The following is an 18,490-nucleotide window of genomic DNA, read 5'->3' on the forward strand; positions in this document are numbered from 1 at the left end:
CATAAGAGGCTTACAGCTCATCTACTCTCTAGCTGTCACTCATTCTCTCAGCCACCCACCAACCCAACCGCTTTCTCATCTGTGGTGAGGTGCAGCGTGGCAATAGTCAGGCGACTCAGACCTGCAAGTCACCATGTGCTCATTCGTCAAGACCTCTAATTCTGTAATGCAATGTAGGTTTTAACACTGATTCAAACCAAGATTTATGCTACATCAGTCAGCAGTGCATGTGGTTAAGAAAAGGACAGTCATCCACACCCTCCACACTGAAACACACAGCCATCTGGATAAGTTAGATAGAGGTTGTTTATTGTTCTCTCTGGGACTGGACCAGAGCAAGGCGAATGATATGCAATAAAAAAGGCATTGTCAGCCCAACAGTCATAGTGAAGCATCAATCCACAGGCACTGGGCGTGGAGCATGTGTGTTTCTGAGTGTATGCAAGACAGAAGAGTCCCTCTTGTCTGACACCTACTTCGTTGTGGAGTGTAGGTGTGTCTTTATGAGTGCATGTGTGTTTGTGTGTTGATGTATGTGAGACAGTCACTCTTGTTCTGTAACTGCTTCCTCCAGTGGCTCCTCTGATGCAGAGGGCTCGGCGATTTCAGCTGTTGAGCCGTCTTCATTTATGGTGACCAGTGGGAACTCTTCGTTTGCTGGGACTAGTGATGGGTCCTCACTGCTTGCAGCGGTCATTGAGGATTCATCCTGGTCAGAGGGTGTTTCTGTTGACATGGCAGCAGGCTGGGATCCTCTCTCTGGAGTCATGTTCCAGTCCTGGTCTGCAGGCTGAGGTAGACCGGCCATGAGTTCCTACTCACACACACAGACAAAAAAGTGGGACTTTACACCAGAAATTCTACAATAATGGAAAAAACACTTGTATTTTGCTTCAAGCTGATGTTAAAACGGCTCTTTTTGATGTCTAAATGTGACCGTACCTGCTGTTTCTCCAGGTCGTTGTTCCTCACAGCACTGAGCAGGCTCTTAGTGAAGCTCTCAAGCTCGTAGTATTTCTGTTTTTGGTTCTCTAGCTCGTTCTCTAGGAACTGCACTTCTTCATGCTGAAATAGACGGATTGAAAGATGCAATCTACTTAATTTAGAGCTTGACTTCTTTGTAATTTACAGTGCTTTTCATTTAGCGTCACATTGGCTCGTCTCCTGCATGCATGCATAAACACAAATACAGAGTAGTGAAGCATGAACAGTTCAATTTGAGAAGAGGATTAGAACTGCCACAACCAGTTTATGCATGGTCAACAAAGCACTCTCCCGCAATATATGTCATTGTTTGTGTGTGTTTGTGCGTGTGTGGGTGTCTTCACCTTGAATTCCAGCAGGCTCTGTATTTGCTCCATGTCTGAAGCCACTATTTCACCATCATCGTCGTCGTCGTCCTCGTCCTCATCAATTATTTCAATCTTCTGTTTAGAAAACACACCACATGATTCATGAGTGGGTGAGAATAATTGTGACTTCACACACGGAGAGAGAAAACGTGAGTAAGACATGGCTTCTACATCACAGGTTTGCAATTAAAACTGTAACTCACAAAATCATTTACAGGTCACTCCTTCATTGATTATGCAGTGGGACAATGAACCAACAACCAACAAACTTTATAAAGAAACTGAACATACAAACATATATTTGATAGCTCATTCGCAATAAAAAAGTATAATCATTCAAGATAAAAAATAGGATCCTGTTTCAGATCGTAATTATCTGATCAAACTTGAATTTGTTGCACTACAACATGAGTTAACTTAATATTAAATGATACTGGACTTAGATCATTCATGCAAAATTCAACTAAACTGAATGTTGTTTTAATTTGTACTTTCTAACTGATGTTTTCATGAAAAAAAACCATCAGTGAATCAGAGCTGCAACAAAAATTTGTGTGGTAATACTACAATTAATAATTAAATTATTGATCAGTGTCAGCTCAATCTTTGCGCAGAACTTGGCACATAGCAGCAACATAAATGCACTGCAAACTGAGTGTGATCATGCTGTAAAGCCTGCCAGACTGACGAGGTACAGGAAAGTGTGGCAGGGTGAAGATGTATTTGACTGATAGAGGATAATTGATGAAATTTTGTCGCTACAAGCCAATTTAAGCTTCTAAGCTTAAAATTACACTGCAGATGGAATCTCAGAATGTGTATGCACGCACATTTATACGTTCTGAATGAGGCCTTGTCAATTTTATTACATTTCAGTATGAACATTACCTCCACCAGCCTCCATTCCAAAGTGGATGAATTTAATGAGGTTGTACTGTAATATCAAAGAAATAATGAAGTACCACATTATTGGCCAATGGAGCAGCACTGGACCCATCTGTTCCGTCCTCTCCTTCTCTCTGGTATGAGTCGTTGGTGCCATCTAGGAGAGAGAATGCTAGATGAGTGCCATGATACATACTTTATACTGAGGTCTGTGTGCATGTGGGTTTATGTGTGCCCTCACCTTCAGACAAGCACAGAGATCCCCTATCGTTCAAGTCATCCCCAAGTTCAGGAGTTCTCAGCCCCTCCTCGTCAGGGCTAAGAGCCAGCGGTGACTCGTTCCCTGGGGATGAGGTTGAAAATACAGCAGGTCCACCTTTAGGTGGAGGGATTTCAATGCCCATTAGACGGTACTTCCTCCGTCGGTTACTGATCCACGTCTGTCAATCAAAAAGGGCAACAGACACTGTGGTATGTGACAAAGGAATGATTTGAATTGCTGGTTTTTAGACTGTCAGCAGGGGGAAAAAGAATACAAGATTTATCAGCCACATTTCCAGACTATCTTGTCCAATGTGATGAATGTCTGCATAAAAGTTGAGTCAGCAAAATTTGAGAAGATGACGAAAATTAATGACAGTGGAGTTTAAGCAGTTTTAAAAGGGTTCTGTCACATCTTTTTTCCTTCCTCCTATTTTGTGGCCCGAATGTTCTCAAATCTGTAACCTTGACTTGTCTAACTCTATTAATAAATTACAATAATGTGATAATCTTTTGATCCCTATAGGGAAATTCTCTTTTCAACTAACCCCATTCAGGGAGGTCAGCGTGCAGGGTCAGATACAGCACAGCACCCAGAGGCAAGGGCACCCACAGAGTGGGTCGATGTTTTGTTTTGTTCTATAATTTTCCTTCAGTAGGTTTTCAGAGACTTTGCGGCTCTTTGGGGATTTCAATATGGGTGTAAATGGACTAATGCAATTATTCCTTGTGTGAGACTCAAGGATGTCTCACGTGTTCCTAATATAAATGGTTGAAATAGTTTTCCAGACCGACCCTAATTTTAAAATGATTTGAAACTGTGGGTGGTATTCAACATAATGTATCCTGATAGAGGCTTGGCAATAGGTCTTTCAGCTAGCATATATCAGTCTATTGCTAAAGCTTACTCTACTTAATAAATATCTCAATATGTGATATAATAGTGAATCATGTGTATATAAGGACCATATTTTCTCCATCAGAATTCTGTGGCTCTGATGTGTAACTTCATGACTTTTCCACAACTTCTAATAAGATTCTGGTCTGATATTTTCCTGTACAGTGACACAGCTGTAATACTTTTTGACATCAATTTTTCTGACTTTCCCTGTCTGGAATATGAAATTTCGCATTACTCAAAAAATTCTATGACCAGTGGGAACTCTGGCCCATACTTTGCTGGATCTTTATGTGAAACTGTTTCAAAGCTTTTGAGACTTTTAAGATTATACTATTCGCAGAGAGTTCATTACCTTGACTATCTCAGTGTCTACATTGAGCTGGTTGGCTGCCGCCGTGATCTTTTCTCTGCAGACAGACCCCAGGCTGGTCATGCCTCGGTCCCAGTAGCGCTTCAGCTGGATGAGATCCCCATCACTGAACTGAGTCCGATCCTGCAGCTGAACAAACAATCCTCGGCTCTACTAAACAACATACACCCTGGTCCTAAGCTGATTCCCTTCAAATGAAAGGGAGGTCTAGCTTTCTAACCTTCCCAGTACAGGCTTGTGTAATGGTTACAGAGAAACCTGGTAGTTTTAATGATTATTCCTAATTCGCATGTTGTGTTAGGCTAATTAGTACTTACTGTTCTCTTCCTTGAGTTGCTGACGACCCACGGGGCAGCAGACACACTCACTGAAGTCTGCACACAAAGAGAGAAACAGCCAGGTAAGTCTCTGAACTCACTTCAGGGACAGTGGCAACCACAGTAGGACCTGACCTACCTGTGAGCTGGATTCCGCTGCAGGTGAAGTCTGTGCTGTGACGGAGTAGCTGCCTTGGAGAGCTGTGCTGCTGTTAACCGGTGTGGGTCTGGAGATAGTTATAGGGGGTGTATGGCGTCCTCTCACCACAGACAATTCAACCGTGGTTGGGCTGGCTGACGTTTGCTCTCTGTGGATATGGGTCTGAGCAGCCATATTTGCCAATTCTTCTTCCCTTTGCCACTCATCTTCTTCATCTCCAGTTTCCATGGCAATAGAGAGGTAGTGACTGGAGTCAAGAGGGTGAGGTACTGGCCTGTGACTCTCGTGGCCTCTCCGAGAAGAAATAAGTCCTGGCCTTAATCCATCCCCATCAGCCTTTTCTGACAGGGTGAAGACTTGCTGGATGCGGGGTGTTTGGTCGGAGGAGGGACCAGGGTTTTGAACCGGGAGGGAGACCCGAGCCCTCGGAGGTGCAGGCGGTTGAGGTTGAGGGTTGGAGTGAGGTCGGGTCTGAAGCTGAGACTGGGATTGGGAGGACGAGGACCAAGGGCGAGTCTGCACTGCACCATACTGCCTCGCCCAGCTGTGAGGCACCATGCCCGCTCCTGCTCCTACCCCAGCCTCTCCGAGGGAGAAACTGCCCTTCTTGGCTGCAGTGTAGACTGAGGGTCCTGAGGGTGAGGTGAGGGATAGGGGTTTTCTAGTGAGTGAGGCTAGCTTAGAGTGGAGGGGGGAGGAGCTGGAGCTGTTCCTGCCATGTAGTGACTGGTTAAGAAGAGACGAGTGGGCGTGTGCAGAAAGCTCGGGTTCTGAGTGAGACGGGAGGGGGACAGGTCTTGGTCGGGATCGAGGGACGGAATTAAGAGAGTAGATTCCTGTCAGTATGACGTCATTATTGTTGTTGTTGTTCCCACTACTGAGGGGAGAGGAAGAGGAGGGAGAGGAGGAAGATGACGAAGAAGAAGCAAAAGACGAGGATGGAGCGAGAAGGTGCGCACGGTTCTGGATGTTCCGAGCTGCAGCCATCTCAGCAGTAAGCATGGCTCCTGCTACCAGAGCCCCTCCTGGTAAGCTATGATTGGACAGAGCCCCCCCAGCCATTGTGTGATTGGATAGAAGTCCCCCAGCTAGCCCGTGACCGGATAAGGAATGAGACATGCCTCCATTCTGGTCAGCCTTGGAGGCTAGCTTACGTCTTTTGTTGCCAACCCATGTCTGTAGGGAGAAGAACAATTGGCACAGTGCTATCAGTAAAAACAATCAGTCAAGCATGAGAGACTAATTCAGTAAAGTAGGTATAATAACACATGACTTTGCATTAGATGAGGAACCTCCAAAGTAAGAATGCACAGTAGATTCACTGGCGCAATCACTGCAGCATTACATGAGCACTGTGTGTAAAAAAAAAAAAAAAATGGAATGGTGCAATTCAAATTATAGAGAAGTACTCTTTCACTCACACACTCTCTCTTTCTCTCTCTCCTTCACACAGACACAGACAGTTCATGGCCATACCCGGACCACGCTGAAGTCCAGTTTGGTCTCCTGAGCACATTGCAGTATTAGCTGGAAGCAAGCCTTGCTCTGGTTGGTCATCCCATTCTCATAGTAACGCTCCAGGATCCTCTGCTGTTCAGCAGTGAACACAGACCGCAGGTTCATCTGAGGGGCAACCATCAAACCCATATCATGCAAACCGAGTTGCAGGAATCAGTCTGAACTCATTACTCTGTGCATTTAATAAGGCAAGCATTCACTGTGACCCAACAATTTCCATTTTAGTTTAATTTAGTTTAGTTTACTTTATTTGACAATAAAAGCAAGACTATATTGCTTGTTTGTCAAGGATAACACAATAAAGTCATGGGCTTGTTTCCATTGTGCTCCTGGAAATAAAAACAGCAAATGACTCTTGTGCAAATGACTTGTGACTCATGACTCTTGTGCAATCTCTTCTTGTAGACTCACGCACTGCAGAGGATACAAAGTTAGGCGCCCTCTAAGTTGAAATTATGTCAGTTGCTTTAGTGCATTTAATTTCCCAAAACATGAATTACTGTGGTGCATTAAGTTAAAGAAAAAGTACACCCAAAATAAAAAAAAAAAAAAAAAAAAAGAATCTTTCCCCCTTACCCCCAAGGCCAGAAGGTCTTTATAACAGTTTTGTAGCCGTGGTGACAGGATGTGATTTTTTGTGATTGCTCCATGTCCATCTCTGTCAGCCCCAGTTTTAGCTGTAGTGCAGGTTATGACACTAACACTTCATATCTGAACACTTGATTATGAATAAAGCACTACTTCTAAGCACTGGGCCTATGCTTGTTGAGGCAAATTATAATGTTTAGTCAATCACCTATTTAATCCGGTTGCTGTGGCAATGTTATTACTGTGGAGGTGAATGTAGGGGAAACACTGTACTAGGCAATCTATTTCCAGCCAAAGAACACCGGTAAACTGTATCTATCTGCCCTAGTAGATATATGAATTAAAAGCAGACTGGTACAGACTGCACATGTTCTTTTGGCAGGAAATGGTTCTCAGCAAAACTACTAACAGCCCTGATGGCTGTTGATTACCCTGTATATTTGCAGGGTTCACACACATTTTCCATTGCAAAATTCTAAACTTTTCCAGACATTTTGATTGATTTTTTTGAGACAATGTATAACATCTCTGTTTCATGTTACATTCTGTATCTATGCTATTGCCAACTGTTCAACTCATTCAGCGCCGAGGCTGACCACTTCAAGTCACCCTCCGCACTGAATGAGTTAAGATATGCCATAATGCCTCATCATTTTTCGGCTTCACACTGGGGGGGTTCAGCAAAAAATGATGAGACACTGGGTGCTGATCACACATAGTTTGCTCCATGCTCTTCTCTCCATATTTTAGGTTCGTTTGCCAACATTTTTTTATATTTTAGATGGGTAAGAAAACTTGCATTTCCTATCTTGTGGCTGTGGATGGGATGGCGTAGCAAGTGCCACCATTGATTTGTACACCGTAATATGAGAAGGTGTTTGAATCGCTCTGCCCCACCCACTCAGTGGAAAACATATTCAGCTGTCTGCTCCAAATGTGAAAAAAAAATGCTGCTTGTATAATCAATTTATTATTGCATTTTCTGAATTATGCTTTTTAGAAAAACTGTAAATACAAGCAAAAATCTGGAAACATTTTCCATAGTATCTCTTTTTCCATACTCATTCTGACCTCGAAATCATCAAAATCATATTCCATGTTTTTTTCATACTTTTCCAGACAGAGTAGGAACCCTGTATCTGTGTCCTTGTTTTTTTTTTGTTTTGTTTTTTTTTTGGTAAAAAGCTGACACTTTTGATTTTTAAAATGTTACTTGGGGATGTCACAGCAGACTGGACACTATCTGGATGGATGATGTGCACAAGATATAAGTTGGGAAATACTGTATGTTTTTTTTTTTTTTATTTCGGGTGAACTTTTCCTTTACGAGAGATACTAAAATATAAAGACTCTATGTCCATGTTCTACTCTATTTTAATCATGTTTTGTTCTTAAAAAAATGCTCATGCATTGAATGTGTATGTCCTATGGGTTTTTAGAGGCTGCAGCTTGTTTTGGCTTTACTTTTGTTAATGAGGTGTCTGTTTGTATTCTGGCTGAAATGTGATGTGTTCTGCAAAAGGTAAATGGGCCAGTCAGGATGAACCGAGTGCAGCTGTTGATGAGGAACACCACTTGAGAATTCATGTACTATTCCAATTGTGTGGCTTAGTCAATCCATTTTTAACCCAATCCACTCCCTTGCAAAACAAGAGGACACCTTAAATATGAATATCTTATTTTTGAAATGCATTTCTTCATATACTTACAGTTTGCAGGCCACGCCTCTCTGGCCATGCATCCATTCTGCTACTGGAGGGGAAAGGCGCAGCCATGCAGGCCAGAGCAAAACTGCCGTCTCTCTACCTTAGTGCAGTCTTGATGATACTCATCCTGGCTCAGTGCACATGTCACACACTGCTGGCTGTTGTGCCTAGACAGAAACAAAGGGGGTAACATGGTGTTAAGGAGAGAACTATTCACAAGATCAGTTTCATCAAACCAACTTACTGTGAGTATGTTAGTGTGATCAAAACCACAGGAGTCTGATACTCTTTCCCAAATGAAGACTGAGAAATTCAATAACCAATCACACTTCTGTCACCCTTGACAACTGGCCACATAATAATATATTATCATGCAATATATTATGAAAAAGTAACAATATGCACCATGAAAGAATGCATCATGCTGTCAGCTGCAGCTTTAATCAGCTATGAATGATCAACTGTGTAACATTAATATCACAATCAGTCAAGCTGATATTTCCTAGGTAATAGTATTTTTATCCTTATCAATTCAAGCAGCAGTACATAACAGCCCTTGACTAAACTTGTTCTGTCTAATTTATGATATTGTAACAAACTTATATTACATACAAAATAAAATCATAAAACAAGAATACTTTTTGATCTCGTTTATCAGCCAACCCCGTCAGAAAAACAAAACAAAACAAAAAACAATGCATTTTATCAGCCTCCAGTCACCTTTGTAGGCACGCTTAATATGTAGGCATGCTTAGTATTTTCTAAGCACATATTAAACTTCACTAAAGCCTAGCTAGGTCAAGTAAAATATCACAGAGGTCCACCGGGAGATGAAGACTTCTGATGAGAGCAGAAATAGCTGTAACCGCCATTCAACATGATAAATTAGCAAGTTACAGAATCCGTTCAAAATGCAGCGACATTCACTTATTCAAAATTTCCGACTTTTCGACATGGCATGATCTTCTTTCAATGTTACACATGGAAATATTGATAACTGAAGCCCAATGTTATTAATATGTGACATGTGTGTAATAAAGTTGAGACTAACCTGTATTACGGCAGGAAATGGAGTTGGATTGTGCATGAGAGAGAGCAAGGAAGAGTTATAAATAACGACTGTTCTAGTTCGCTTGAAATCTGCGGTGGAAAACTTTTAAATGTAGTTCATAGAGGTTTTGATAACAGATAAATGTCACATACGGGAATGTTATGCGACCAATAAGCATCAAGCAGGTTTATTATTTTGGCAGTCTGACTGCGCATGGCCACAGTCGATATGGAAACATTACGAGGCAAATTGGTGAACAAAATGTGGCTACGTCAGTTAAGTACGCCACCATGGTAACAGCCCGGAGATTCAGAAATAGAAATACCGCACAGGAAACGCATGCCATAACTTTACGACTGAGAAGCAGACAGTAAACAAACCGGGTAAGCGCTGCATCACAACAATGGCCACCCAGACAGTCTACATTAGCTTGCAGGCCCAGGCGGCCATATCTTGCTAGCCAGCTAGCTAGCATTAGCATAGCTTTCCCAGTGGATAGCTACAGCTAAACTTTTCCTTCAAATCTCTGATTTCCCGACCCTGGCATGGTCACTCTCGCTGACCCCGTCTTGTAGCGAGCACCAACAGAAACAGGTCGAAATATCGTAACGTTAAAAGTAAAGTCACTTTCATACGTACCCCTTTTGATGTTAAAATCAGACGAACGCTCGAATTCAGCAGATTTCTTCACCAGTCCCTTTTGCTAGACAATGAAATCAGAACGTCCGATCATCAATTCTAATCATGATTGTGACGTATCCGCAGACAGGAGCCAATGGGAGCTCAAGATCATGGCTGTGACATTCGCAAACGGCTGAAAACTGAGCGCCGTGGTCCCGCCCATCATTGACTTTGTTGGGAGATGGCTGGGAGGAAGAGAAGGAGGGAGGTCACAGGCATGGAAGCGTTCAAACTTTGGATGTGTAAAGCGGTTTGTGTTATGATCACCTGAGCAAGTCAGCCTGCTCTCCTCTGAGGTTTTGGGTCTATGTGCCACTGAAACGGTGTCTGCATCGGTGTGCCTACCAACGGGAGCTGCTCTAACACTTTGTAATTTCTCCATGAGTGGAGTTTGTCAAAGGCCTGATCGCTGCACGAATGCGCTCATGAAATCTGCATCTCTAACTTTTGATCAGGCTGGTTGTTAGACTTTGTCATGATAAGTGAAAATGTTGGTTTTGTTGCCACTCTGTCATTTTGCATTGTGCAGCATGCAATAATATTTTTGTTTTTACAATATTATTTGCTTATTTCCTGTAATTTACATAAACATCTATGTATCTATCTATAGATATAGATATATGTGTTTGTGTACAATCAGTGGCCTCTCTATTAGGTACACCTGTTACAATCTAATACATTCCAATACAAATGTTCTGCCATAAAGTTTACTTTTATGATGCCTATAATGCTCAGGTTTTCTTTTTGTCACAGTAATAGATGTGTTCATTCACTTCTATGTTTGTCATTCAGCTCATAGTTAGTGGTGCTGTCATACTGGGCTGTATTTTACTGAGAGGTGTTTCTATTATTCTGTCCCCCTCATGTATATAAATAGGGGGACGAAAACTAGGAACACCTCTAAAAATAATGTAGTCCAGTACAAGACATCTGCAAACTACAACCTCAGTAATAAATGTAGAATTACACACACAATGTCAACAAAAACTGAACATTATAAACTTTCTTAAAAGGTAGAATTTCTGGCAGAGCTGTTGCACTGAACTGCATGAGACTGTACAGGTAGAGCTGATAAAGTAGACACTGAGTCTCTCTCTCTCTCTCTCTCTCTCTCTCTCTCTCTCTGCATCTATTTATCTAACTGTGTCTATCTATAGATATAGATGTAGATATACACTCAGTGGCCATTTTATTAGATATGCCTGCACAGTCTAATAAAATCCAATACATATTTACTTTTATGACGCCTATTGCTCAGGTTTTCTTTTTGTCACAGTAACATATGTATGTATGTATTATATGTTTGGCACTGAGATCAGTTAATGATGCTATTGTACTGGATGGCCAAAAAATTAGAAACACCCCCCCCCCCCCCTCTCTCTCTCTCATACATACATACATACATACATATGTGTGTGTGTGTGTGTGTGTATATATATATGTACACACATATGTGTGTGTGTGTGTGTGTGTACATATATATATTTAAAATAAGGCTTACAGAGAATTTTCTTACAGTAGCAGTCCAAACCATTGTGTGAATGAGCAATAAATGTTCTTTCCCTTAACCCAAGACCAAACAAATACTGACCTTAAAGGGGTTACTGTACCTTGCCAATGAAAATATAAACACAACTAACGAGTGCCATATGTTTTCATTTGTGTGACTTCTCAGCTCACCGCAGTTCACTTTGTAGAGCAAATGTTTTTGTTGGAGAGTGTCTTTACTGAAAAATAAATAAATAAATAAAAATAGTACTTTGACAATCTCCTGGTGTCCTGTAGCTTTGTGTGTGTGTGTGTGTGTGTGTGTGTGTGTGTGTGTGTGTATATTTGTGTATGTGTGTGTGTGTGTGTGTGTGTGTGTGTGTGTGTGTGTGGGAGGGGCACAACCCACCTTACAGCTTCAGACATACAGAATTATGATCAATCTCTCTCTCACTCTCTATTCTCTCTATCTGTCTCTGTCTATCTATATGCTTTCTCTGTCCACCTGCCTAGGCTAGCTATTTAATATCTTTCTTTCTTTTTTTTTTTTTTTTGGAGGGGGGGGGGGGGGGTCTGCTTTAATCCATGACGTCACCTGTGTCCCAGGTGCGCAGCAGGTGGCGCTGTTCCTCAGAGCTGAGACCACAGGGCAGCAGCACTTGACAGTTGATGCTGATTTCCCTTTTCATAGGCGGTGAACTTCTTATGAAAATCTTATGACATAAGCCTACCTCCTCTGGTAAAATAGCGCATGCGGGTGAACCACGCTGCCATGCAAGTATCATACGGATCCCACGCTTTCTCTCCACAAGCAAACACTTGTGTGATGATAACAGAAAATCTTTACATTACTACAATAGCGACTTAAAGTCCACCGGTGGTACTTAACAGTGAGTTTACTGGGACTTCATTGCACTTGATGTACCAAGGGTTTATATGTTTTATTCTCCTGTGAATAGCATAGCCACTGTTATTTTAATGATATTTGTTCGTCCAAAAGTCATCGGGGGATCACTTAAGTTCTTTATCGTAATGGCTCGCTCTCTCCCTCTGTCTCGGGGAGTGCGTGTATAAGAGGGGGTGGGGGTGGGGGGAGATCCTCCCTATATGGTGTGCGTTGCACCATTCCCTGGGTCTGTATTATGAGTGGTGGCCCTTGTGATGCTGCAGCGAGGCGGGCGGGAGGAGAAAGAGAGGGGAGGGGTCGCTCTATCCTTCGCGCCCACCGAATCCTCTTCTCACAGCGCGCGGCTGCTGGCGGGAAGGCACGAGAAAGGGAGAGAGAGTGAGAGAGAGAGAGGGAGAGAGAGAGAGAGGGGGAGGGAGGGTGCGTGTGTGTGAGTGTGTGCGCGTGGATTGCACCACCGCATCCCGTTCACCGTTTTCAGCAGGCGGCCATGCTCTGATGGAGAGAATAAAACTGACCCTTTTCTTTTTCTCAGATTTGTTCACCACCGTGTCATTCCAGATGTGACTGACAAGTCGTTTTATGTCGCCTGCGTTGAGTCCTGTGCTATCAATCTCGGAGAGACTGTGACACCATGGCTTTGGTTATGGAACCTATAAGTAAATGGACACCAAAGCAAGTGCTGGACTGGATGAAAGGTAATTTGGATGACAATGCCTTCATTGCATCAGGTTGATGATGATGATGATGGTTATGGCTATAATGAGGATGATGATGGTGGTGGGGAGCATCTCGCGGAGGGCCACTGTGTGTATGTGTGTTCTGAACAGCCTAATGTTAATCCAAACCTGCATGCTGATGTGTGATTTTTATCCCCTGCAACTGGCTAAGGTGAGAGGGATTAAAGCAAAAGTAAAGTAGATGCGTTTAAGCCAGTGCAGGGAAATAGACGTCCCCAAGAAGCAGGGAGTGGAGGCTCAGCATTCTGTCATCTCGCTTGCTTCAGAGCGCACCCCTCGCCAAACCAAGCCTATAGGCTGCTGCTACTGCTGCTGCTGCTGACTCCATCAGCAGCAGCAGCCTACAGAATGGCTCTCATCAGTGGATTTAATACTGGAAGGTTTCATCTGCTCCTCCAGTCAATGGCATGGTGTAAAGCCTATGCAGCGACCACCAGCTAATTGCTCTGTGTGCGTGCGTGTGTATGTGTGTATGTGCGTGATTGTATTCGTGCGTGTGTGCGTGTATGTGTGTGCGCGTGTGATTAATGTAGTTAGCTGCATGCACCCCACTGCCCCCACCGCCAGCCGTACAGTCAGATCCAGCACCATGGACAGCGCACAGCTGCCTGCCATATAAGGCAAACGTACCGATCACTGGCGCGGGAACCGTCCTCTCAAACAGACAGTATGAATGAGTAATCACTAATCATGCGTGCGTGTGTGTATGTGTGTGAGGAGAGATGGGTAGGAGCTGTTCTCACACACTCCTGTCGGCTTGGGAGCTGTGAAAGAAACTGTGGTAGGCCTACTGACAGGGAAAAAGGTTTGTGTGTGTGTGTGTGTGTGTGTGTGTGTGTGTGTGTGTGTGTGTGTGTGTGAGAGAGAGAGAGAGAGAGTTGCGGTGGGGGAGGGGGGTGCCTCTGAGAATGACTTAATAGCTGTGTCCTACCTGTGTATGATGCAAAATCAGAAATCATGAGTAATATTCCTATAATGTTCCTAAAGATGCTTGTGGTGGTTATGCATCACTCAGTAGTCAGTTAAAGTGATCCTATTGTGCTTTATGTTTCTTATGTCATACCGTTTTACAATAACTGTATTTTCCTTATAATATCGGGACTCAGGGCTTATTTTTATTTCTATAGTATGCTTGCAATTTGCTGTACAAGTACTGCAGTTCTTTGTCGTCAGGTTAAAATGCTAATCTCGGGGATTTAAAGCCAAGGTGGTCAGTAGACCCTCAGGGGGATTGGTGAGGATGTATTTGGGATGCGTTATGTTGAGTGGTTATGATGATGCTCCTGGTTTCATAATTACTCTCCTCAGCCACAGTCAGCAGCCGGTGGAGTTATGGCTTCATCCCCTGATCCATGGAGTGTTCACTTGGAAAGCTTTGCTGCTGCACCGTTCATTAAGAGAGGGCAGAGGCTGAGTTTAAATTTGATTGGAAGTTTCATTAATAACAAGCCAAGTGTGATTAGAGTTTTGTAGCATAGAAAGTGCACTCAAAATGTGGGTTTTCTGTTTTTGTCATTTGATATCACAGTGTGACTGACCTGTGGAATAAAAACACAAGTTAACACTCAAGAGTTATAAATGTGCATATAGGCAATGGTTGCAAGGCTGTGTGAAAAAGGCACTGTTTTGTGTATTTTGCAATTTGTGTGTGTCAGATGATGTTTAATCTGTTCAGATAGGCCTACTTCTGAGAACTGCGCTTTCTGAATTTTAAGAATATGGAAAGTTGTTGCACTGATTACAGCATTTAAAGAGGAGCATTGCCTTTTCAAAACCCCATCTCCCCATTTGAAATCAAAACACTTAGCAACTCATTGCTACAATCTTAAGCTGATTAATATACTTCTCACATCAATACATGAATATGGGGCAAGGAAAAGGAGCTGTATGAACTTGTATGAACAAGTCAAACTTAGTATGCATATGCAATGGGGTGCCAGGTGCCAAAAATAAAATCTTGCCTATCACACAGTTAATCTCATGACTTCTCCTTCTCTTAGGTTGTCAATGTTAAGTAAGTAACACTTCCCAACACTCACATGACTAAGATAATACAATTCAATCCTGAATCCCAATTAATCATTAATTTAATGGTTAAAATAAATATGAGGAAATGTTTGTTTTTTGTCATCGAACAGACAGAGAAACAGGCACAATTTAGTAACTACATCTGTGATGTTCATATAAAATAGGCACTGTGGCATATTAAGAAAGTGTTAGAGTTTTACTGAAAGTTAGAGATGACAAAGTGGAAAGAGAACATAGATTTAGTGACTGTATGGAATTGGAAGGGTGTCACGAATTAAACCTGGCAGCTGAACAAGAAACAAAGAAATTTGCTGAAGAACATAGTTCATTGTCTGCTACGTGAGCCAATATTTGTAGAGAAGTTTCAGGCTATTCATTGCATTGAAATAGCCATTCATGACTACCATCTCCATTAAGTGAAGACCAAGACAAAGACATGATTTGAAATGATTTAAATTATGTGAATCCTGCCAATAATTATAAGAAATTCTTATTTCTCCCCCTCATCCAGACCTGTCTCCTAAAAATTATGTTCCCATACAACTTAACTGCAAACTTCTTAATTACATTTGGCGGGAAACATATTTGTTTCTGACATATCACAAATTCATTTTTAATCAACATATCTTATATCATGTGCAGGGCTTTTTTGGGTGGTATTTTAGCCATTTTCAGACTTTAGCTACCAAAACTACTTGGTTAAGGTTGGGGAAAAATTAGGTTTGTGCATGAAAACAACTTGGATATGATAACATATGTAATGCAACAAATAAACACCACTGTCACTTAATGCTGGACTCAAACTCAAGTCGCCTGGGTGAGTGTCTGTTGTTTGACCCATCTGTCACCCTGTCCTCCCAGCGTAGCCTTCAGACCAAGTGATTATAAACGTTCTTTTGATACATTAAAAACGAGCGTAATTCAATTGCAACATATGCTCCTCTCTAAACATAAGTGAGAATGCAGTTTAGTTGTATGAGAATGTAATTTTAAGTAGCCACGGGTCCCTCAGCATTGACTTCTCTTTCTGCCACATTCTCCAGATTTGTCTTCCAAAAAACATGCTATCTCTGCATCTTTCAGATGAAGAGTTTGGGCTCAGTATAGTAATTTCCTGAGACTATAGAAAGATTTATGGTCAGATTAAGGTAAAAGGGAGAACAGCACAAGGCTAACATCAATATGTACTCTGATACAGGCTTCACCATGACCTCTTTCTAGAAACTCCCCATCTCTCTCGCACTCATCCAGGGGCTCATGCAATTTCTGGGGCGACAATGACACTGGGATCCTCCTTAATAATGTAGAATTCCTCTTGAAAATAAATTACTCCAAATGCACACAGATGTGAGGCAAATAGGTGGGAACATTTGCCCTTACCTGTACAGTTTTCAGATATCTGACATCTGATATTTTCATGTGGGGGGAAAAGGTGGGGGTCTAACTTGCCATTGAGTTATTTGGATACTTGCTCTTCTGTAATTTTATCCCAAATATCTTTAAAGACGGACAAATATCACTTAAAGGTATGTTCTTACACTAACCACAAAACTCTCACTTGCAAATTTGAAAATGATAATAACTTTTTAACATTGGCCAGTCCTACTCATCCATGCCATAAAGGTATGAGGGAACATATTTCAGCAATTTCATTTGTGTAATTTGTTGGGCAGGGATTTTAAAATACTGCTGATCATACAAATATGATTATTTTACTTAGATGCAACTGCATCCAAAACACTAACTACAGTAATTCTGACATATCCAGTTATCAGCATTTAGTGATTTGGTATAAATATAGATTTAACTATAAAATGTTATATCTACAGACCTAATTAGGTTTTAGTCTTATTGCTTTCCAGCTGTAATTTAACTGAAAATCAGAAAATAAAGTAGATAATTTGATTGTTTATCCATATAATTTCATTCATTCATTATTTCAATTTTAGAGGTATGAAATATTTATGCATTCATTTTAGCTTTTGATAAAGATTTTTTGAAATTTGTTTTGTTACAGATATTGAAGGAATATGCACATTGTAATTTTGGTCTTTGACTTCTATCATTAAATTGATACTTCACTATTAAGTATTCACATTAGCCTTGTAAGATTAACAACATCAGCTTGGACTATTATAAGATACCTTGCTTGATAGAGATCCTATCGAATCGAGGAGTTGACAGTATCAGGCCTCCAGACATTCATCAGTGGGACAGATTTAGGACTGCACTCTCTCCTTCGACCCCGTTCTTCACCTGCAACACAAGAGGGGCAAAATAGCACTTTATTTTGCAATCTACAAAAGCCTTAGCCAGATCTTAGATAGCAAGCCTTGCTGTCACATGCCCGGTGTCATCATATTACAGAATATGGAAAGTCTGGAAAGCTACTCTGCAGTGCTACTGAGAAACTCTCAAATGGTCCATTCCTTGTACAAAATAAAAAAAGAAGAAGAAAAAAGAGACATAGCTCACTACGAGGCCTCACAGACTACTGTATCTCTCACTGCTATGGAAGGACTGCTCCAGCAGCAGAACACTGGTGAGACTCACAGAAAGATGACTCATCAGCGTTTGTTTTGATTTGAACGCCTACACTGGAGGAGTTTCCTCTATGTATGTGTGTGTGTGCATCTATATGCATGTGTGCACACAATGCGTGTTCAAACCGTGACACTCTCAGATCTGAGCCTAATGTGTGCGGCAACAAAGAAAAAGGGACTGCTTCTCAGCTATCGGTGTTGTGTACCTCATAATATCAGCCTGTGCTTTTGGGCACCTGGCAGAGGCTGATCACAGATGCATACAAACATAAAAGAGGAGAAAGGAGAGTTTCAGTGCAGTACAGTTTCCTGCAGTAATCTCTTTTTCTCTCTGCACGCTGAAATGTTGGGACCATCAGAATATGAGTCTGAGCCTCAAGCATGGAATGGAGCAATTAATGTATGATGTGGATCATTTGAATTTGAAAACAGTGAACGCTATCATGTAATGTTTCATTCAGTACATGGGCACTGTATTATTGTGAGACCGTGAAATGTAGAAATTCAGATGAATATCGCTGGGATGTTTAAAATATCAACATAAACATCTGTAACACACATCAGAAGACGACTGGAGAAAGTGTGTGTTTTTGATGCCTGACATTGCAATGAGAAATGATTCATTCCACTGTTAAAAGAATCCCCTAGGTGTTATTAAGTTGGTTGCGACTCCTGGGGTGACCAAGACCATGTTTACTGCCATTGCATACTGTGTCCCCCGATTTAGTCTCCTGCTGACATGGTTAGAAATTCTGTGTGGGGAAACACACTTCCCCTCGCTCTGGCTGTGTGCTTGCTGTAGTTTCAGCTGCATTAAAGATTAAGGAGCGTGGCTTATTATGGGGAAACACAACACACGCGCGCGCGCGCGCACGCACACACACACACTCACACACTTTAACTTCATCCACTTTCACCCTCATGCACAATCACAGATACTGTGTATGGATGCACGCACACTAGTGCACACACAAAAAGGTTTCCACATGTTCAG

General features: G+C 41.9%; 2 protein-coding genes across 3 annotated transcripts in view; one reads left to right on the forward strand and one right to left on the reverse strand.

The window, feature by feature from the left end:
* Positions 1-288: 288 nt before the first annotated feature.
* On the reverse strand, positions 289-9,880 carry hdx (highly divergent homeobox). Of its 2 annotated transcripts, XM_030061380.1 has the most exons (11): positions 9,749-9,880; positions 8,062-8,225; positions 5,723-5,869; positions 4,226-5,422; positions 4,087-4,143; positions 3,752-3,898; positions 2,479-2,677; positions 2,315-2,394; positions 1,329-1,427; positions 943-1,065; positions 289-814 (listed from the first exon to the last, which is right to left on the reverse strand). In XM_030061380.1, the coding sequence occupies exons 2-11, from the start codon at positions 8,125-8,127 to the stop codon at positions 545-547; spliced, it is 2,385 nt and encodes a 794-aa protein (XP_029917240.1). In that variant the 5' UTR covers positions 8,128-8,225; positions 9,749-9,880; the 3' UTR covers positions 289-544. The 2 variants fall into 2 exon arrangements, with proteins under 2 accessions (XP_029917240.1, XP_029917241.1); XM_030061381.1 differs by lacking the exon at positions 3,752-3,898.
* Positions 9,881-12,639: 2,759 nt separating this feature from the next.
* The window catches only part of LOC115366451 (connector enhancer of kinase suppressor of ras 2), a 61,600-nt gene continuing 55,749 nt past the window's right edge, over positions 12,640-18,490 (forward strand). The window contains exon 1 of the mRNA XM_030061904.1: positions 12,640-12,883. Within this exon, the coding sequence (XP_029917764.1) occupies positions 12,820-12,883 (64 nt within the window). The 5' untranslated portion in view covers positions 12,640-12,819. The remainder of the gene's footprint in view (positions 12,884-18,490) is intronic.

This window comes from Myripristis murdjan, chromosome 10 (assembly GCF_902150065.1).
Source record: "Myripristis murdjan chromosome 10, fMyrMur1.1, whole genome shotgun sequence".
Classification (NCBI taxonomy): Eukaryota; Metazoa; Chordata; class Actinopteri; order Holocentriformes; family Holocentridae; genus Myripristis; species Myripristis murdjan.

Bases quoted from the DNA above. Each gene is read 5' to 3' on its own strand.
- hdx (XM_030061380.1), bottom strand. From the start codon at position 8,127: ATGGCTGCGCCTTTCCCCTCCAGTAGCAGAATGGATGCATGGCCAGAG. The intron at 2,395-2,478 runs GTGAGGGCACAC...TCTCTCTCCTAG, and splicing joins ATCTCTGTGCTTGTCTGAAG to ATGGCACCAACGACTCATAC. The intron at 815-942 runs GTACGGTCACAT...GTGTGTGAGTAG, and splicing joins ACGACCTGGAGAAACAGCAG to GAACTCATGGCCGGTCTACC.